The sequence below is a fragment of the Pelodiscus sinensis genome, chromosome 19 (genome assembly GCF_049634645.1).
Source record: "Pelodiscus sinensis isolate JC-2024 chromosome 19, ASM4963464v1, whole genome shotgun sequence".
Classification (NCBI taxonomy): Eukaryota; Metazoa; Chordata; order Testudines; family Trionychidae; genus Pelodiscus; species Pelodiscus sinensis.
Genome location: NC_134729.1, coordinates 30,904,810 through 30,926,443, shown reverse-complemented (window position 1 = coordinate 30,926,443; position 21,634 = coordinate 30,904,810). Strand labels below are relative to the sequence as shown.

The following is a 21,634-nucleotide window of genomic DNA, read 5'->3' as shown; positions in this document are numbered from 1 at the left end:
CTAAAGTATCAAGTCCCCCTGCTCCAGTGCCAGGTGGGGTGCGGGGAGCCCTGTTGCCCCACTGCACCCCCAGGAAGCAGGAGTCAGGACGGGGCTGGGAGGTTGGGGACGGCTTACTGGGGCCACAATGGCAAAGATGGTGCTGCTCCAGCAGCGGCTCCTCCCAGGGGCCTGAACAGCACGCCCTCTGCTCCCACAACCTCCCTGGGAAGCACTGCTAGGCCTGGCTCCTCTGGAAGGAACAGGCAGCTGGGGCCCGGCAGAGCTGCTCCAGCCCCCCAGAAGAAGCTGCTGTCCAATCTCTCACCCCAGCTCCTCCCCCCCATCCCTTTGCCCTGAGTTCCTCACCCCAAACCCTGATTCCTGCACTCCTCATCTCCTCGGGCCCCTGCTCTGAGCCCCTTCTCATCCCTAAATCCTCACTCCTGCACCCCCTGCACTCCTAGCCTCCTGCCCTGAGCTCCTCCTCACCCCCAATCCTGTCCTGATTCCTGCACCCCCACACCCTGCCCTCAGTCCCAAATAACTCACAAATCACCATATGCATAAGGCATGGCAATTATATATATGTATATATACAGGTGACCCCTGACTTATGACTGCCCAACCTGTGACCCCCCCGCATTTACGGATGCCCTGCTCTGCAAGCCACGGGGCCACGTACTGCCCAGCACAGCCCACGGCCAGCTCTGGATGCCATTCACGCCGTGCCGCTGGACTGCCTACTGCCTGGCACAGCCTCCAGATGGCTCCTCGAGACTACAACTCCCGGAGGCAGAGTGGGCCAGGAACGGAATCCTCATTCATAACATTGCCCCGATGGGCAATAAGGGTTCGATTTACGACGATCCGAGTTATGATGGTTCTCCAGGAACCAATTAGGTCGTAAATGCAGGGGTCGCCTGTATTCAGCTCCCCACGTATGTATAATTACTATCCCCTATGTAGTAAAGTCGCTCGCTGGGGCACCTCTGTCCGGAGAAATGCAAGTGACCTACTGAATTATTTAACTAGAAGCTTTAATAAGAGAACAGCTTGTGGGGCAGGAATAGGAGTTTTGTGCCACACACTGGTTTCCTCTTGTACTGAGTGGATGTGTAATACTCAACAGGGTAGGCTGGGAAATCCCTCAGCAATGGACTTGAAGCCTGGCTTCTGTACTTCCCAGATTCTCACCATTCATTTTTAATTGCTTATTTTGGAATAAGGTGGATAGTCTTCGAAAGTCTCTCATTTTTAAATCTCTTCCCACTGCTTTTGGGGAGTAGCTGGATGCAGAGTCTACCACAGTTATTACCAATAGAGATGCAGCCGTGTTAGGCTGGTGTAGCTGAAACAAAAAACAGGGCTATGTAGCACTGTAAAGACTAACAAGATGGTTTATTAGGTGAGGAGCTTTTGTGGGCCAGACCCACTTCCTCAGATCAAATTGTGGAAGAAAATAGGCATGATCATATATACCAAAGGATACAATAAAAAAAAAAAGTGAACACGTATGAAAAGGCCAAATCAAATTTCAGAACAGAGGGGAAATGAGGCGCGGAGGTAAATGTCTGTGAGCTAATGATATTACAGGTGATAATTGGGGAAGCTAACACCTTTGTAATGGGTAAGATAATTAGCATTTTTGTTGAGACCTCGCTGTAAAGTGTCAAATTTAAGCATGAATAACAGTTCAGAGGATTCTCTTTCAAGTCTGGTGTTAAAATGTCTTTGAAGCAGGATGCAGGTAATCAAGTCATTGAGACAATGCCCTTTCTGGTTGAAATGGCAAGAAACTGTTTTTTCTTTGTGATCCTGTCTAATATCTGTTTTGTGGGCATTGATCCTTTGGCAAAGTGTCTGAGACATTTGTCCAATGTACATAGCAGACAGACACTGTTGGCACATGATAGCATAAATTATATTTCTGGATGAGCAGGAATATGTGTTCTTGATATTGTAACTGAATTGGTTAGGTCCAATAATGATATCAGCAGAGTGAATATGTGGACAATGCTGGCAACGGGGTTTGTTGCAAGGGAAAGTTCCAGGCTTGGTATCAGTGTGGTATGTCCTGTGGTTGTTGGTAAGAATCATCTTGAGGTTAGGTGGTTGTCTATAGGAGACTATGGGTCTGTCTCCCAGAGCCTCTCGGAGTTTAGTATCCTGTTCCAGTTTAGGTTGTAGTTTATTGATAATGTGTTGGACGGGTTTAAGTTGGGGGCTGTAGGTGATGACAAGTGGTGTTCTATTGTTGGTTTTCTTGGGTCTGTCTTGAAGTAGATGGTTTCTGGGTATTCCAGTAGTATTATTGGTTTCTGGGTATTACCAGTGGGACTAGACTTCCTTACTTGGGATTCTTTCAGAACCTGCTACCCCTAAGAAACCTTTTCCAATAGCCCAATAAAGACTTCACTTTGCCATTGTAGCCACAAGGAAAGCATTTCCCCTTTTACATTTGATTGTTGAGGCTTGTGATGCACATTCAAAGGTAAATCCTGCAACAGAAAGAACTTAGACCAAGGATTGGCACTTTGCATAAACCAGAAGCAACAGAAACAGTATTTGCATGGTGAAACAAAAGACAGGACTATGCAGCACTTTAAAGACTAACCAGATGGTTTATTAGGTGATGAGCTTTCATGGGCCAGACCCACTTCCCCACGAAAGCTCATCACCTAGTAAACCATCTTGTTAGTCTTTAAAGTGCTGCATAGTCCTGTCTTTCGTTTCAGCAAGACCAGACTAACACGGCTACATCTCTATTAGAATTTGCATTGGTCACACTTGGGAGCAGAAAGAGCCTGGTAGGATGAGACTGGGAGTGTCCAGTCAGATAGGAGCAAGGGCAGACCTAGGACAGGTTGGACAGGACCCAGTGGGAAAGGGAACAGTAGCCAGTGAGACAGGACTCAGTGGGAAAGGGATGAGATTTTGCAGGGCCCAGGGCAGCACAATTTCATGGGGCCCCCCTTTGACATGGTGCATGCGTGGTGCTTCTTGAAGTGCGGGGCGGGGCGGCTGCCCTGCTCGCCCTGCCCTGTACCCGCCACTGTGGGTAGGGATGGTGTCATTAGCCTCCATTTTTCAAAAGCTGGGAATGGGCGACAGTGGGATCGCGAGAAGATGCCTGTTATGAGAGAGGACATTGGGCTAGAGACCTTTGGTCTGATCCAGTCTGGCTGTTCTTATGGGCGGGGGGGGGGGGGGGGAGTTTCCCGGGACTTAAAGGAGCTCCATCTCCTCCTCCCTCCCCCCAAGACAAGGCTTTGGCTGAGTCCCGGACACAGCTGGGGAGCAGAGGGGTGGTGCTGCCGGACGAGTGCCTGGAAGGCTGGGTCTGTGCCTGGGAGTGAGGGGAGCCGGCGGGCGGGGTGTCTGTCTCGGGGACAGGGGTGTCAGTGTCTGGCGATGCAGAGCAGTCGGAGGGGTCTGCAGTGGGGGACGCTGAGGCCCCATGCCTAAGGCACAAGAGGGGCTGGATGCGAGGGGGAAGGCCCTGCTCCCCGGAGAGGGGGGTCTGTGCCCGGGCACAGGGAGTCTATTCCTGGGGCAGGAGAGGAGCCGGCGGAGGGGGAAGGCCCTGCTCCCCGGAGAGGGGGGGGGGTCTGTGCCCGGGCACAGGGAGTCTATTCCTGGGGCAGGGGAGGAGCCGGCGGAGGGGGAAGGCCCTGCTCCCTGGAGAGGGGGTGTGTGCCCGGGCACAGGGAGTCTATTCCTGGGGCAGGAGAGGAGCCGGCGGAGGGGGAAGGCCCTGCTCCCCGGAGAGGGGGGGTCTGTGCCCGGGCACAGGGAGTCTATTCCTGGGGCAGGAGAGGAGCCGGCGGAGGGGGAAGGCCCTGCTCCCCGGAGAGGGGGGGGGTCTGTGCCCGGGCACAGGGAGTCTATTCCTGGGGCAGGGGAGGAGCCGGCGGAGGGGGAAGGCCCTGCTCCCCGGAGAGGGGGTGTGTGCCCGGGCACAGGGAGTCTATTCCTGGGGCAGGAGAGGAGCCGGCGGAGGGGGAAGGCCCTGCTCCCCGGAGAGGGGGGGTCTGTGCCCGGGCACAGGGAGTCTATTCCTGGGGCAGGAGAGGAGCCGGCGGAGGGGGAAGGCCCTGCTCCCCGGAGAGGGGGGTCTGTGCCCGGGCACAGGGAGTCTATTCCTGGGGCAGGGGAGGAGCCGGCGGAGGGGGAAGGCCCTGCTCCCCGGAGAGGGGGGTCTGTGCCCGGGCACAGGGAGTCCATTCCTGGGGCAGGAGAGGAGCCGGCGGAGGGGGAAGGCCCTGCTCCCCGGAGAGGGGGGGGTCTGTGCCCGGGCACAGGGAGTCCATCCTGGGGCAGGGGAGGAGCCGGCGGAGGGGGAAGGCCCTGCTCCCCGGAGAGGGGGGGTCTGTGCCCGGGCACAGGGAGTCTATTCCTGGGGCAGGGGAGGAGCCGGCGGAGGGGGAAGGCCCTGCTCCCCGGAGAGGGGGTGTGTGCCCGGGCACAGGGAGTCTATTCCTGGGGCAGGAGAGGAGCCTGCGGAGGGGGAAGGCCCTGCTCCCCGGAGAGGGGGGTCTGTGCCCGGGCACAGGGAGTCTATTCCTGGGGCAGGGGAGGAGCCGGCGGAGGGGGAAGGCCCTGCTCCCCGGAGAGGGGGGGGTCTGTGCCCGGGCACAGGGAGTCTATTCCTGGGGCAGGGGAGGAGCCGGCGGAGGGGGAAGGCCCTGCTCCCCGGAGAAGGGGGGGGTCTGTGCCCGGGCACAGGGAGTCTATTCCTGGGGCAGGGGAGGAGCCGGCGGAGGGGGCTTTACGTGCCGGGGCTGCCTGTGTCCTGGGGCGCCAGGTGCCGGAGGGACTGGCCCTGCGGGGCCGCGGCGGCTGACGCCCGGCAGCGAAGGAGGCGGGCCTGGGGGCGGCCCGAGCGGGGTGGGCGGCTCCGAGGCCAGCCGGAGCGGGCGCTCCAGTCCGTGGGCTCCGAGCGCTGCCCGGCTCCTCCGCCCGCGGCTGCGGCCATGGAGCTCGTGGGGGCCCTGCAGCTCGGGGAGCTGGCGGCCGCCTTCGCCCGGGTGCCCGTCTTCCCGCTCTTCGACCTGGGCTACTTCATCGTCTCCATCCTCTACCTGAAGTACGAGCCAGGTGAGTGCAGGACGCCTCCCTGGGGGGCAGAGCCCAGCGCCGCAGCCACCCGGGCCCCGCTTCCCAGGGAGCCCCCGAGCGGCGGCTGGGGCTGCCTCCGCCCCTCTGCTAGGAGCCCGGGGTCTCACCCGCCCGCAAGCCCCGCTCTGCTAGGAGCCCGGGGTCTCACCCGCCCGCAAGCCCCGCTCTGCTAGGAGCCCGGGGTCTCATCCGCCCGCAAGCCCCGCTCTGCTAGGAGCCCGGGGTCTCACCCGCCCGCAAGCCCCGCTCTGCTAGGAGCCCGGGGTCTCACCCGCCCGCAAGCCCCGCTCTGCTAGGAGCCCGGGGTCTCACCCGCCCGCAAGCCCCGCTCTGCTAGGAGCCCGGGGTCTCACCCGCCCGCAAGCCCCGCTCTGCTAGGAGCCCGGGGTCTCACCCGCCCGCAAGCCCCGCTCTGCTAGGAGCCCGGGGTCTCACCCGCCCGCAAGCCCCGCTCTGCTAGGAGCCCGGGGTCTCACCCGCCCGCAAGCCCCGCTCTGCTAGGAGCCCGGGGTCTCACCCGCCCGCAAGCCCCGCTCTGCTAGGAGCCCGGGGTCTCACCCGCCCGCAAGCCCCGCTCTGCTAGGAGCCCGGGGTCTCACCCGCCCGCAAGCCCCGCTCTGCTAGGAGCCCGGGGTCTCACCCGCCCGCAAGCCCCGCTCTGCTAGGAGCCCGGGGTCTCACCCGCCCGCAAGCCCCGCTCTGCTAGGAGCCCGGGGTCTCACCCGCCCGCAAGCCCCGCTCTGCTAGGAGCCCGGGGTCTCACCCGCCCGCAAGCCCCGCTCTGCTAGGAGCCCGGGGTCTCACCCGCCCGCAAGCCCCGCTCTGCTAGGAGCCCGGGGTCTCACCCGCCCGCAAGCCCCGCTCTGCTAGGAGCCCGGGGTCTCACCCGCCCGCAAGCCCCGCTCTGCTAGGAGCCCGGGGTCTCACCCGCGCGCAAGCTCCGCTCTGCTAGGAGCCCGGGGTCTCACCCGCCCGCAAGCCCCGCTCACGTTGGCCCCACGGGAGCTGGGGTCCCCTGCGCCATCCCCCCCAAGCACCGCACCCCGGCCGCCCCGTCGACTGGCCTGCCACCCGCGTGCCCTTTGGGCGCCGCCGCCGCACAGGAGCAGCGCGGGGCCGGGCTATATAAGGCCGTGGACAAGCAGGTGTGGTAAAGTGATCGCCGTCTTCAGAAAATAGCCGCGGTCACTCGGGCTGGGGGAAGGGCGGCGAGGGGCGCTAGGCTGCCCTCGGGCAGGGAGAGCGGGGAAAATCACCGGCAGAGGAGCAGCGCTAGACGGGTCCCCCTAGCACAGTGTTTCCCAATTTTATTTAGCCTCGGATCCCTTTTAAACTCGGAAGAATTTTGCGGAACCCCTACTAATTGTCTGCTATATGGAGCTGAAAAAGTAGACCCCAAATAAGTAAGGGTGATAATAAACAAATGCTAAACAAGGTCACCAGATCAACAGTTAGTTTAACTGCACATATTTAAAAACAAGAATCACATCATATTACTTGTTATTTTTGTAATCATAAAATGTGATTGTAATGGAATTTTCTCACGCAACCCTTATTTTCACTTCCCGGAACCCTGGGGTTCTGCAGAACACCACTTGGAAAACACTGCTCAGCACATGCCAGCCCTCCCAAGGCAGCTACCCACCATGCCTGGAAACAGCAAACTGGAATAAAGACTCCAGGAAACACTGGGCATGCAGTAGACCCCAGGATCCATAACATAACTATGCCCCGGGGAGAGATTGAAAATGAGAACATTTCTGCATCACTGTCCACAATATGAAGTGTATGACTGAAACACCCTTTCGTGATCAAAATAGTAACAGATTCTGCCAACACAAAACAAGGAAGAAAAACTTAACAGCACTGGGAGAAAGGAAAGACATGGCACCACACTTTGTAGTATCCGATCACTGAATCAGGTCTGGACAATAACTCCATATAGGGCTAAAAGACAGTGAAACTCTGACCTAGAGCAGTGGTCCCCAACCTTTCAGGGCTGCTGGGCACCCGGGGGCAGGGCCGCTCACGCGCCAGGTGTCTGGGGACGGGGCCACTCACGCGCCGCGTGCCCAGAGACGGGGCCGTTCATGTGCCACGCACCCGGGGCCGGCACCGTGCATGTGCCATGCGCCCGGGGCAGGAGCCGCCCATGAGCTGTGCGTCCAGAGCTGGCATTGCACATTTGCCACGCGCCCACGAGCGGGGCCACCCAAGCGCCACACGCCCAAGGCTGGCACCGTGCATGCGCTGCACACCGGGGCAGGGCTGGCCCAGATCATTCGGCGGGCACACACAAATGCCCCAGCGGGCGCCACGGCGCCCATGGGCACCACGTTGGGGACCACTGACCTAGAGAGATACTGGTTAGACTGTGGTAAGTGGGACACATTCAGGGTGCATCTAGACTGGCAAGATTTTGCGCAAAAGCAGCTGCTTTTACGCAAAATCTTGCCATCTGTTTACACTGGCTGCAAGTATTTGTGCAAGAACGCTGACTTAGTACTGTACAAAATCAGTGGTTCTTGCGCAAATACTCCGACGCTCCCGCTCAGGGATAAGCCCTCTTGTGCAAGTATTCTTGCGCAAGAGGGCCAGTGTAGACAGCCAAGTTAATTTCTTGCACAAGAAAGCCCAATGGCTAAAATGGCCATTGGAGCTTTCTTGCACAAAAGAGCGTCTACACTGGCACGGATGCTTTTGCGCAAAAGCAAATCTTTTGCGCAAAGGCACGTGCCAGTATAGACGCTCTCTTGCGCAAATACTTTTAACGGAAAAACTTTTCTGTTAGAAGTATTTGTGCAAAATCATGCCAGTCTAGATGCAGCCTCAGTGTTCCCATGGTTTAACTTGGGCAAGATTTGTGTAGTTTTGTCATGCCAAGAAAGATCTTGAACATGGGAGCTGAGGGTCTCCACTATGTGGGACATGCAAGAATTGTAGAGGTGTTATGTTTATAAGAAGCACAAGGGATCTTTTTCAGGAGAAAAGGCAATACACCATGTTCACTGAAAATACAAAATGAAAAGAGCACATGCATTCACACATACACAGGTCCTGCAGATGGTGCATAGTTACCAGTCTGTCACGGCTCAAGTCAGTCTTACTGGCCTGGCAAGACTGACTGAGTGAGGAATCAGGTTCTTGCAATTCAAGGTCCCTCTGAGTCTTGGCTTTCGGGACTGAACCCAGAGTCCTAATGGCAGGAGGGTCCCACTTTATACATGTCAATTTCCATTTGAATCTGTGGGTTTTGCAGTGTCATGATGAAATTATCCATCCTTAAAAGGTGTTAATCTGTGTTTTCCAGAGTTAGAATCATAGAATCATAGAGCTGGAAGAGACCTCAGAAGGTCATCAAGTCCAGCCCCCTGCTCTAGGCAGGACAAATCCCAACTAAATAAACTCAGCCAGGGATTTGTCAAGCCGAGACTTAAACACCTCTAGGGATGGAGACTCCATCACCTCCCTAGGTAACCCATTCCAGTGCTTCACCACCCTCCTAGTGAAACAGTTTTTCCTAATATCCAACCTAGACCTCCCCCACTGTAACTTGAGACCATTGCTCCTTGTTCTGCCATCCGTCACTACTGAGAACAGCCTCTCTCCATCCTCTTTGGAACCTCCCTTCAGGTAGTTGAAGGTTGCTTCCAAATCCCCCCTCACTCTTCGCTTCTGCAGACTAAACAAACCCAGATTCCTCAGTCTCTCCTCATAGGTCATGTGCTCCAGCCCCCTAATCATTTTGGTTGCCCTCTGCTGGACCCTCTCCAATGCGTCCACATCCTTTTTGTAGTGGGGTCCCAGAACTGTACACAATATTCCAGATGTGGCCTCACTAGAGCCGAATAAAAGGGCATAATCACTTCTCTGGATCTGTTGGCAATGCTCTTCCGAATGCATCCTAATATGCCATTAGCTTTCTTGGCTACAAGGGCGCACTGTTGACTCCTTTCATAGAATCATAGGACTGGAAGGGACCTCAAGAGGTCATCGAGTCCAGCCCCCCGCCCTCAAGGCAGGACCAAGCTCCGTCTACACCATCCCTGACAGATGTCTATCTAACCTGTTCTTAAATATCTCCAGAGAGGGAGATTCCATCACCTCCCTTGGCAATTTATTCCAATATTTGACCACCCTGACAGTTAGGAATTTTTTCCTAATGGCCAATCTAAACCTCCCCTGCTGCACTTTAAGTCCATTACTCCTTGTCCTGTCCTCAGAAACCAAGAGGAACAAATTTTCTCCTTCCTCCTTGTGACACCCTTTTAGATATTTTGAAAACTGCTATCATGTCCCCTCTTAATCTTCTTTTTTCCAAACTAAACAAGCCCAGTTCATGAAGCCTGGCTTCATAGGTCATGTTCTCTAGACCTTTAATCATTCTTGTCGCTCTTCTCTGGACCCTTTCCAATTTCTCCACATCTTTCTTGAAATGTGGCGCCCAGAACTGGACACAGTACTCCAGCTGAGGCCTAACTAGTGCAGAGTAGAGCGGCAGAATGACGTCACGAGTTTTGCTTACAACACACCTGTTGATACAACCTAGAATCATATTTGCTTTTTTTGCAACAGCATCACACTGTTGACTCATATTCAACTTGTGGTCCACTATGACCCCTAGATCCCTTTCCGCCATGCTCCTTCCTAGACAGTTGCTTCCCATCTTGTATGTATGGAACTGATTGTTCCTTCCTAAGTGGAGCACTTTGCATTTCTCTTTATTAAACCTCATCCTGTTTACCTCTGACCATTTCTCTAACTTGCTAAGGTCATTTTGAATTATGTCCCTATCCTCCAAAGAAGTCGAAACCCCACCCAGTTTGGTGTCATCTGCAAACTTAATAAGCGTACTCTCTATCCCAATATCTACATCATTGATGACGATATTGAACAGTACGGGTCCCAAAACAGACCCTTGCGGAACTCCACTTGTTATCCCTTTCCAGCAGGATTTAGCACCGTTAACAACAACTCTCTGACTACGATTATCCAGCCAATTATGCACCCACCTTATCGTGGCCCTATCTAAGTTATATTTGCCTAGTTTATCAATAAGAATATCATGCGAGACCGTATCAAATGCCTTACTAAAGTCTAGGTATATGACATCCACCGCTTCTCCCTTATCCACAAGGCTCGTTATCCTATCAAAGAAAGCTATCAGATTAGTTTGGCATGACTTGTTCTTCACAAACCCATGCTGGCTATTCCCTATCACTTTATTACCTTCCAAGTGTTTGCATATGATTTCCTTAATTACCTGCTCCATTATCTTCCCTGGGACAGACGTTAAACTGACCGGTCTGTAGTTTCCTGGGTTGTTCTTATTCCCCTTTTTATAGATGGGCACAATATTTGCCCTTTTCCAGTCTTCTGGAATCTCCCCTGTCTGCCATGATTTTTCAAAGATCATAGCTAAAGGCTCAGATACCTCCTCTATCAGCTCCTTGAGTATCCTGGGATGCATTTCATCAGGACCTGGTGACTTGCTGACATCTAACTTTCCTAAGTGATTTTTAACTTGTTCTTTGTGTATCCTATCTTCTAAACTTACCCTCTCTCTGCTTGTATTCACTACGTTAGGCATACCTCCAGACTTCTCGGTGAAGACCAAAACAAAGAAGTCATTGAGCATCTCTGCCATTTCCAAGTTTCCTGTTACTGCTTCTCCCTCCTCACTAAGCAGTGGGCCTACCCTGTCCTTGGTCTTCCTCTTGCTTTTAATGTATTTATAAAAGGTCTTCTTGTTTCCCTTTATGCCTGTAGCTAGTTTGATCTCATTTTGTGCCTTTGCCTTTCTAATCTTGCCCCTGCATTCCCGTGTTGCTTGCCTATATTCATCCTTTGTTATTTGTCCTAGTTTCCATTTTTTTATAGGACTCCTTTTTTATTTTGAGATCATGCAAGATCTCCTTGTTAAGCCAAGCTGGTCTTTTGCCATATTTTCTATCTTTCCTACACAGCGGAATTGTTTGCTTTTGGGCCCTTAACAACGTCCCTTTGAAATACTTCCAACTCTCCTCAGTTGTTTTTCCCTTCAGTCTTGCTTCCCATGGGACCTTACCTACAAGTTCTCTGAGCTTATCAAAATCTGCCTTCCTGAAATCCATTACCTCAATTGTGCTGGTCTCCCTTCTACCTTTCCTTAAGATCATGAACTCTATTATTTCATGATCACTGTCCCCTATACTGTCTTCCACTTTCAAGTTCTCAGCTAGTTCCTCCCTATTTGTTAAAACCAAATCCAGAACAGCTTCTCCTCTGGTAGCTTTTTCAACCTTCTGAAACAGAAAGTTGTCTCCAATGCAGTCCAGAAACTTATTGGATAGCCTGTGCCTCGCTGTGTTAGTTTCCCAACATATGTCTGGATAGTTGAAGTCCCCCATCACCACCAAATCTTGGGCTTTGGATAGTTTTGTTAATTGTTTAAAAAAGGCCTCATCCACCTCTTCCACCTGGCTAGGTGGCCTGTAGTAGACTCCTAGCATGATATCACCCTCATTTTTTACCCCTTTTAGCTTAACCAAAGTTATCCTTTGATAGTGATTGTCTCTCACTCTTGGGGGTCTCTGCCTGTCTCCAAAATTCTGTCAATGCTGCTAATTTAATTCAGCCTCAGACACAATGGCTGTTTCCTGGTTATCTTCAAGATTCCCGCTTCTTGATCACCTGGGCCTTTGTGATGTCTTTCAGACTTACGTGCATCCTCCACTCACACCACACAATTGTGCAGAGTTTCAGACAAGCCTAATAGTTACTAAAGGAACAGCACAACGAAAGGAATCTTGCACAGCTTAGTTTGTGATACAGACAAGGGGTACAACTTAGTTTGTGGTAATGCTAACAGGGAGCAAGGCCTTATGGTAAACTTTGTCTAATTAAGAGAGGTTACAATAAGAAGCATACAGAACTTATAAGCAAGTCATTATACATCAAATCATTATGTATCATACTTATAGTCTCGTAACCAGTACTAAAATGTACAGAGGGTCGGGTAGTCAGGAGACTCAGGACTGAGGTAATACTAAATGATCACTGATATGGCTGCATAACCCTGTTCTGAGCAGGCAGTTCATGCAGCTAACTGTGTTATCTCTACCAGTTGTTGTGACCTCTGTGATGGCCCCTCATGTCTTATGAAAATTGGCTTATGAATATGAATAAGCATAACTCAAAGATGCTTCATGCAAAACAGGGCATGTAACATCAATCTTAGAACTACAGTCTGCTGGGTCTGTATAGTCTATTTTTGTGCGTGTATCATTCTTGTCTGTGAAGTTATAAATATGAAGCATGGATCAGTTTATAATTCTAAATGTGCTAATGACGCTTATCATTGATGACCCTCAAAACCTAATGGCTTTGTGATCAACTCAATGATCCATGAACAGCCTTGTTTGTCTTGTGGACTTAAATCAGTGATGGGGAAACATTTTTGTTGGGGCGGAGGGACTGCTGACCCACATTAAAATCATTTGGGAGATGCATAGAAATGAGACGCAAACAAGAATAAAACAAAACCCCACATCCTCACTGACATGACCTCCAGCTGAGAAGGAGCAAGACACTCCCCACATTCCCTTGGCACACCAGAACCTAGTGGGGCCCAGGCTAGTACATTTTGTGTGCGCCAGCCCTGTGGGGAAGCAGCAGGGGAAGTGCCATTGTGGTCTCCCCAATGCTGGGGTGGGAAGCCCTGAATCTTGGGGGCTGGATCCAGGCAAGCCGGGGGCCAGATCCAGGAAAGTCTTAGGTTCCCCGCCTCTGGCCTAAACTGTGGTTGAACCTGGTTTTCTGTAGGGATGGGAGATGCCAGACAAAGCAATGGGAAGCTATGAGCCTTTGTTTTCAGGTAGCTTTTGAAACTGCCTGGCACACCCTAAGAGGAATCAAAAGAACTAAACAATGTATAGAGCCAAATCAGAGTAAAAGGTCAAGTTTGAGTTGAAGCTTTTACCTGAAATAAAAACAGCTGTTTAGTGTAATAATTTACGTAAGAACATAAGAACCAAAGGTCCATCTAGCCCAGTATCCTGTCTTTCAACAGTGGCCAATGCCAGAGTGAATGAACAGAACAGATAATTATCATGAGTAGTGCTGTGGCACCTTAAAGACTAACGAAACAAACCAAATTGGATTGGAGAAGGGCAGACAGAATGGGATCAGACCAAAAAGGTGCCTAGAGATAACCCACCAGCTTCGCAGAACTAAACAAGACAGTGCAGGCACCTGTCCGGCTCGATTTGGAACAGTGGCTGCCTGATGAAAGAAGAGTAAAGACTTGGGGTTTTGGCCAAAACTGCTGTGAGATTATATGCACCTGGAAGCTTGTGGAAATATACTAAAAAAGGAGATGGCATGTACAGTAGTATTCAACCAGAGTGGGTTTTGACTAAGGAAAGGGACAAGGTTGCCCTTTCAATAAGCAGAGGGAAGAGTATATCGCAAGGTCCAGTGTGCTGCAGGAGCAACCCTTGGAACTACAAACTGTGGCATGTTGGGAGAACTTCCTGCTTCCTGACTGAGCTGGGAGCATACAGGCTGCAAGCAGAGAGGAGGCTGCTGATCCTGCTCTGTGTTCTTTACAGAATAAAGCCTGTTCCTGATGGATCCAGAGTGGATCTGGTGTGAGGTGTACACATGCTGACACAATGCAGAGCACACAAAGGAGCCTCAGGCCTAGTCTCCCAGAGTTGTGTAAAAGATCACAAAGCTTCCCCTATGATGAATAACCTTATACTGGGCTAGTGAACAGGAGGGGCTACAGTTTTTAGCTATTATAGTGGACACTAGCTCAGGGCTACTCAACTTTGGAAGCACTTGGGGGCCACAGGAATACTCACAGCACATGCCGAGTGCTGCAACTTAAGCATGGTTGTATATAAATGCAAATATATATATGTAGTTTTGTTCATATTGATGGGCATGAATATAAAGATTAAGGCAAGACTACACAACACGCAGGCCCCTGATATTAATAAAATGTAATATTTACCTGATTTCCACCCATATGACAGTCCAGGAATTTAATTACTAAAACACATATCAACAGAAGACCATTATAATGACTGCTTTTTTGTTTTGGCTCCCACCCGCAGGCCATGTGTTGAGCCCCACGTAAACCCAAACCACACCACAAGCCGCAAACAGATGGGCCGTGGGCCACATGTGGCCCACAGGCCGCGTGTTGAGTAGCCCGGCTCTAGCTCATCTGAGAAAGTAGGTTTTGCCCACAAAAGCTCATGCTACTATATATATATATATATATATATATATATATGTCTGTTAATCTCTAATACACTCGAGCATTATTTTGAAATAACAAGGTGAGTGTCCACACAGCAAGCCCGTTATTTCAAAATTATTTCGTATAATAGGTTTGTGTGGATGGTCCAGCTGTGCTTATTTTGAAGTAATTGGCCTCCAGGGCTTCTCATAGCTGCCCTGGTGGCCACTCTGTCCACATCCATCAAAACTCTAGTTTCCCTTCCTCTGCAGCCTTTAAAGGTGCAGACAGAAGGGAGAAGGCTTGTGGTCTGCCAGCCCTGTGCCAAATTCCAGACCCCTGCACTGTCTTCTCTGCTGCGATGGCAGCCCCAAGTGCACCCTTCCAATTTATATAGCCAGAGGCTCAGTGGTTGGGGGTCGGGATGGGGATGTGGGTGCTATCAGTGGCCCCCCACGCACAGTCGGGGAAGCCCAGGGCAGCAAAGCCAGTGATGATGGGATCCATATCACCCAGGATGATGCCCCTGCACAGCAGGGTGGTGTTGATGGCCCTCATTGCCTGTAAAAACATAGGAACATAGAATCACAGGATTGCCAGAGCCCTCAGGAGTTCCCTGAGCCCAAGCCCCTTCCCACAGCAGGACCAAGCCGAACTGCCCCATCCCTGGGAGGGCTTTGTGAAGGTGGGATTGCAAAACCTCCAGGGAGGGAGATTCCACTCCTCCTTCCCAAGGGAATCCCATGCCAGCAGTTCACTGCCCTCCTGGGACAATAGCAAGAAAATCATACCTGCATGAGCATGGCCCCGATGGTTTATCTCCCTACGTCAAACTGGTTCCCGATGGAGAGGTAGCTGTTCGCTATGGCGAGCTTCCAGATAGCGATGGCAGCTCACTTCTGGAGGGGGATGGCAGGTCTCAGGCGGGTGTCCTGTCATTGGACAGCAGGGGCGAGCCACTCGCGGAGCTCCATGAGAGTATCCTTCTGCATGAGAAAGTTCATAGAATAGAATCATAGAATTCCAGGGCGGCAGAGACCTCAGGAGGTCATCAGGTCCAGCCCCCTGCCCAAAGCAGGACCAAGCCCAACTAAATCAACCCAGCCAGGGCTTTGTCAAGCTGGGACTTAAAAACCTCTAGGGATGGAGATTCCACCACCTCCCTAGGGAGCCCATCCCAGTAGTTCACCACCTTCCTAGAGAAATAGTTTTTCCTAATATCCAAGTTCTGGATCCGCTGGGCAGCCATCACTGCCGTAGCTCTACACTCAAAAAATGAGGAGCACAGGATCTGCTGAAATAGCTCCCTGATATCGGCAGAGCCTCGGCTACACTTTACTTTCCCTTTCGAAAGGATGCGTGATTGGCACGGTGCCAGAGTGTGAGTATGCAAATGAAGCCTGGGATATTTAAATCCCGGGCTCATTTGCACTTCCCAAGTGCATGATTTGCATCCCTCTGTCGGCAGAGGGATGCAGTGTGTGAGCGTCTGAGGGACTGTGATGCATGAGGAGCACTTAGGTCTGGGTGAGGGGACCTTCATTCCAGGTTGGTTGTCGTCCTCAAGCAGTGCCACGAGGGCAGCCTGCAAAAACAGCGCCAGGAGGTGCAGCAGGTCCGGTTCCACGGAGAGTGCTGTGGTGTCTGCAAGGGCGACCAGAGCCTGCCGGTGTGGTATTTGCTGTCCCTCGAGGAGGTGGGCAAAGGGGAAGAGGAGTCTGAAACATGACTGTAGAGAGGAGCCCCGTTAAGCACGAGCCTCAGCTAGTCTCAAGAAGCAGCTACAGTCCTGATTAAGGATGTTAAATATCAGTTAATTTACTAGTCGAGAAGTCGATGGAATTTTCCCACAGGGGCTCTTGTGCATTTCAAAGGAGGAATGCAAAACTCCACATGCAGCCTGGAGTTGCATGTAAGATTTTCAGTAAATTTGAATTAAGGGTTTCATAAAACTATACAAATGTAGAGCCAGAAGGGACCTCAATAAGGCATTGAATCCAGCACCCTGCACTGAGGCAGTATGAAGTAAATCTAGACCATCCTTGGGTATGTCTACACTACCCTCCTAATTCGAACTAGGAGGGTAATGTAGGCATACCGCACTTGCAAATGACTTGATTTGAATTTCCCGGGCTTCATTTGCATGAAGCCGGCCGGCGCCATTTTTAAATGCCGGCAGTTCGAACCCCGTGCCGCGCGGCTACACGCGGCACGGAGTAGCTAGTTCGGATTACATGGAATGAGGAGTACAGCTAGTTCGGATTAGGAAGCCTAATCTGAACTAGCTACTCCGTGCCGCGTGTAGCCGCGCGGCACAGGGTTCGAACTGCCGGCATTTAAAAATGTCGCCGGCCGGCTTCATGCAAATGAAGCCCAGGAAATTCAAATCCTGGGCTTCATTTGCAAGTGCGGTATGCCTACATTACCCTCCTAGTTCGAATTAGGAGGGTAGTGTAGACATACCCCTTGACAGGTATTTGTCCAACCTATTCTTTAAGACCCCCCCATGATGGGGATTCCATGACATCCCTTGGAAGCCCTTTCCAGATCTTCACTACCCTTATACAGGTTGAAACTCTCTTAACCAGGATTCTCTGGTCCGTCAACATGCATGGTCTGGCACGGACGTTGCAGGATCAGAGTCCCCGTGGAAGGCCAATGGCAAGGATCCCTGCGGGGCCAGCAGGGCAATAGGCTTCCCATAGCGAGCTGATGGTGGGGCCACCCAGTGTGGGGTAGCAGGTCTGCCGAGTGGGGTTGGGAGACGTGCATGGCTGCCCTGTGGGACTGGGAGCTGGAGGTCCTGGACGTCCCTGTCCGTGGGGCAGGGAGCCGCTGTGTGCGGCTGCCTGGTGGGACCCAGAGTCCCAGCGCGGCACACGTGGACCTTCCCGAGAGGACCTTGTGTTCCAGCGCGATGTGCACAGCTGTTCAGTGGGACCCGGAGCTACGGCAGCGATGGCTGCCCAGTGGATCAGTAGGATAGTGGGGCCAGCAGGAGCTGAGGTGCCAGTCAGGAGGACAGTGGCTGGGTGGAGGGGCCGGCAGCAGTGGTCTAGAAATGACCTTCTCTTGTCTGGCAAAATCCCTCATCCAGGTCCAGTCAGGTCCCGAGGGTGCCAGACCCAGGAGGTCCAACCTGTAGCTGGACAGTTGTTCATAATATCTAACCTAAATCTCCCTTGCTGCAGATTAAGACTATTTCTTAACCTATTAAGACTATTACAAAGATAGCTTCCCCAATTATCACCTCTAATACTATTAACTCACAGACATCTCCCCTTCCCTACCTCTAATATCATTAACTCACTGGCATTCACCTTCCTTTCCTCCCCCCCCCCTGCATCCCCCTTCTGTTCTGAAATGTGATTTGTCCTTTTCATATTTGTTCATTTTTTTTAATTGTATCCTTTGGTATATATGGCTGTGACTATTTTCTTCCACTATTTGATCTGAGGAAGTAGGTCTGGCCCACGAAAGCTCATCATCTAATAAACCATCTTGTTAGTCTTTACAGTGCTGCACAGTCCTGTATTTTGTTTCAGCTACACCAGACTAACACGGCTACATTTCTATCACTATTACACATATCTCAGTGCACATTCTGCACTTGGATGGAAAAAATTCTACACGAAGATAGAAAAGATTAGCAGAAACATTCTTGAGGAGTGTTTGCATGCTGGATTCACTGGCCTGCTTACGCACCTCAGTGTTGGTGACTCTGATACTCAGAAGATTCCAAAGATTTGATGAAGACAACGCATAGGAAAGCTGTCGAGCCGCTTTTCCTGATGATTACATTTTGTTATAAATGGTTTGAGCAAGTTTTTATAATGTGTCTGAGAACTGTGAATGTTTTCTTAAAACACTATCTATATTGATAATATTGGAAGGACATTGGTGCAGATGTTAATTTAAATAATTTGTAATCTAAAGAGTCAATAAGCAGGAGATGGAACTATAATTATGGTAAGGGGTAGTTTAATGTTAATTAGTGCTATAAAAGAAGTAGCCTTATTAAATTGCAGGAGTGCTCCAAATGATATTGAAAAGCTATAGTTAGGTTCCAGGCTGAACTTCAGTCTATTGTCACTGGATTCATCACTCATCAATATATTATTTAGTCTTTCTGTGTGAGCAATTGTAGCATTGTCTAAGTGGTAAATGCATGCCTCATTGCTTAACCAATAATTTTCTTCTAAATAAAATTTGGCTTTATCATTCCAAGTGTCATTGAGTGGTCCTCTACTACATACATTTTCTGTACCAACCTAGAGGTTTGAGCCAGAAAACTAAGTTGTTTTTTATTACAGCCTTTCCTTTAACAACTTAATATTAATTGGAAACATTTCATAATAAAAATTACAAAGGGTTACACAGCTTGGTGTCATCCATAGATTTTATAAGAATACTCTCTTCTCTGTTATTCAGATAATTACTTAAAATATTGAATAGTACTGGACCAAAGTGCAGGATTCCTCTTGGTGCATATGCTGATGATTCCTTGTAAGGAAGAAAGTTGGAGTGTTGAAAATTCAGTCTACTTAATGAGATTTCTTACAGCTAGAGATAGGTTGAAAGGCCTCCATCAAAAATCACTAGTGGTCAGATCTCTGCAAGAACAAATACAGTAAAAAAAGAGGAAGGCTAGGAATGAAGGCAATCAAATTCAGATTGAGTGCCAAATTCATCTCATAGAGTTCTTCAAAGTTACTGGGAACAACTCTAATTTTTAATTCGGAGTAAAATGCTGGTCTGATCAAAACAGTACGATGCATGCTGGAACCTCTGGTTTCCACAGTGTCCCCTACATATCAGAAATGAAGGTGACTTAAATTGGACCTATTTCATATAAAGTAGGTGAGGCTCTTGGCCAGTTGCTAGTGTGGTTTTTAGTTAGACAAAGGCTGTGTCTAGACTGGCCAGTTTTTCCGGAAAATCAGCCGCTTTTCCAGAAAAACTTGCCAGCTGTCTACACTGGCCGCTTGAATTTCCGCAAAAGCATTGACTTCCTACTGTAAGAAATCAGTGCTTCTTGCGGAAATACTATGCTGCTCTCATTCAGGCAAAAGTCCTTTTGCGCAAAAGGGCCAGTGTAGACAGCTCAGATTTGTTTTCCGCAAAAAAACCCCGATTGCGAAAATGGCGATCGGGGCTTTTTTTGCGGAAAAGCGTGTCTAGATTGGCACGGATGCTTTTCCGCAAAAAGTGCTTTCGTGGAAAAGCGTCCGTGCCAATCTAGACGCTCTTTTTCGAAAATGCTTTTAACGGAAAAACTTTTCCGTTAAAAGCATTTCTGGAAAATCATGCCAGTCTAGATATAGCCAACGTGTAATTCTCTGTATCCTAGAGCTCTCATATCTCTGGGAAAAGAAAAATAAAGAAAAAGAATGCATTTAACTCTCCCCTTTGTATCTGAATTATTGCAGGGATAAGTGCAGAAAAATAGTAGAAGAAGCCATTCCGTGGAGAGAGGAGAGGAAAGGAAAAGGATAAGGTGGAAAATAACAGTAGTTAGTTGAAGGGAAATAAATGCCGCCTTCCGGGGTCACTTCCTTGTTATTAAAAGATCCACCTCCAAATGTGTTGGTATAAATGCTTAATAAATAAGAAACAGTCCATGTCAGTGTGATTGTGACATTCTCTGATTCTGCTTTATTCAGTGTTAAGTAGATTGCTGCACTAGAGGATTTACAATATTATTTTATTATTATTATTTTATTTAGTCTCTGTAAACAGCTCTGTGGTTTTCTGTGTTTGGTCACTTTATTTATTTAAATAGGCAAACCAGGTAAAAGCCTGCTTGGGTTGCACAGCAGCACATATAGGCTGTCGCTGTGTTTCTAGGCTCATTCAGTCCACAGCTTTTCTAGCAGAGATTAGGGCGTGGGTAGTATATACTATTTGCACATGGTGTTATATGGGAGATGAGATCAGTATGTAAATTTCAAGGTTGACATTAACTTCTACAGAAACTGCCTAAAAAGCTAGCATAATAATTTTATTTTCACTGATTTTTCAGCTGTCCCAAACATATTTGTGAGAGTTTTCTCTTCATATCTCAGTAGTGTGGGCTTGGCATAATTTGGCAAAGGTATCCCTGCAGAAATATGTCTGTGGTGGTACTTTGGGGAAAAGGGAGGTTTTTTGATACACAAGAAGCAGCAGATTATTTTTAAAGTAAGGAGTTGACTGTTAGCACAATAGCAGCTATGCTTTATAGAGACACTTTATAGGGCAGCTGAAAGCTAGCACAAGAGAAGCAAAGAATCATATAACCCCTTTCTCTGTCTTAAAGCTTCAGAATCAATGTTTGTGTGTTAATTGGTTATTTTGCGATGAAGGAGCTGAGCAGGTGTTGTAGAGGTTCTACCGGGCTCCTAGGTCTCAGCTAATACACCAGGCAAAATAATGAGTTGTATTTTATTTTTAGATCGTGGCACAGCTATCAGTTTCAGAAACAGAATATCAGATTACTTTTGGTATCCACAGAGAGTAACAGCTGCACAAGGAGTTAACTCTTGGCCAGTTCATAGACTTCAACTATATCAAAGTCTGCTGAGGCCCACAAGTTGCGATCATATTTATAGTCACTTAATGCAATTAGTAGAGTTTCACTTAAAATCAGTGACAGAGAATTGAAGGGATTGAAATAGAAAAAAAAGCTTAGTTATGCCCTTTGGGTCCCTCTTGTTCTTTTATATATCCTAAGATGTTACCCATACCCTTAAGGGAAAATTCATCTATACGGTGCATCCTGCAATGCATTAAGATGATTACAACATCCAGTCTTATTAATTCTCTTCTCTCACAACTGTGCCTCAGGATCAAGTCCAACTCCATACTTTTGAAAGTCTGGATAGAAAAAGGACTAACAAAAATTAAATGTATAATACAGGGATGATACCAAGGGTGCCATTTAGGGAGGGCAGTGGTAGCTACAGCCCCTCCTGCCAAGACGCTGCGTACACTTCTTCCCCTCACCTTCAGGGTGCGAGAGGAAGCACACAGCTTGCGTCACTCCCTTCCCCCGTCAGCAATGCCAGGGTTAGGGTTGGGTGGGCTATGGCCCATCCAGGCCCATGCATAGATATGCCCCTGCTTTTGCCCTCCCCCGCCCGCCCCCTGGCACCACCAAGGACTTCTTCACATGAAGGAGGCCAGTGTAACAAATATCAGCTACTGCTGTCTCAGTTTCTTCTTTCATCAGCTATGCTCAAGCAGGGCCTCCAACAGGGAGCGGGGGGATAGCTGCTTCAGGGCCTGTCTATTGGCTGGTCAGTGGTCCCTGACTTAAATGAGTTG

The 21,634-nt window shown here is 50.0% G+C and overlaps 1 protein-coding gene and 1 long non-coding RNA gene across 3 annotated transcripts in view; one reads left to right on the top strand and one right to left on the bottom strand.

Annotated features, from left to right (window-relative positions):
• The first annotated feature begins 4,730 nt into the window (after window positions 1-4,730).
• TMEM38A (transmembrane protein 38A) overlaps window positions 4,731-21,634 on the top strand; it is a 28,205-nt gene continuing 11,301 nt past the window's right edge. Inside the window, exon 1 of one of the 2 annotated variants that reach the window (XM_075903353.1) lies at window positions 4,731-5,079. In XM_075903353.1, the coding sequence (XP_075759468.1) occupies window positions 4,956-5,079 (124 nt within the window). In that variant the 5' untranslated portion in view covers window positions 4,731-4,955. The remainder of the gene's footprint in view (window positions 5,080-21,634) is intronic. The other variant, XM_075903354.1, reaches the window with a different exon arrangement.
• LOC106731982 (uncharacterized) overlaps window positions 14,370-21,634 on the bottom strand; it is a 102,982-nt gene continuing 95,717 nt past the window's right edge. Inside the window, exons 3-4 of the long non-coding RNA XR_012896755.1 lie at window positions 15,121-15,315; window positions 14,370-14,890 (exon numbers count right to left, since the gene is read on the bottom strand). This is a non-coding gene — a long non-coding RNA (uncharacterized LOC106731982). The remainder of the gene's footprint in view (window positions 14,891-15,120; window positions 15,316-21,634) is intronic.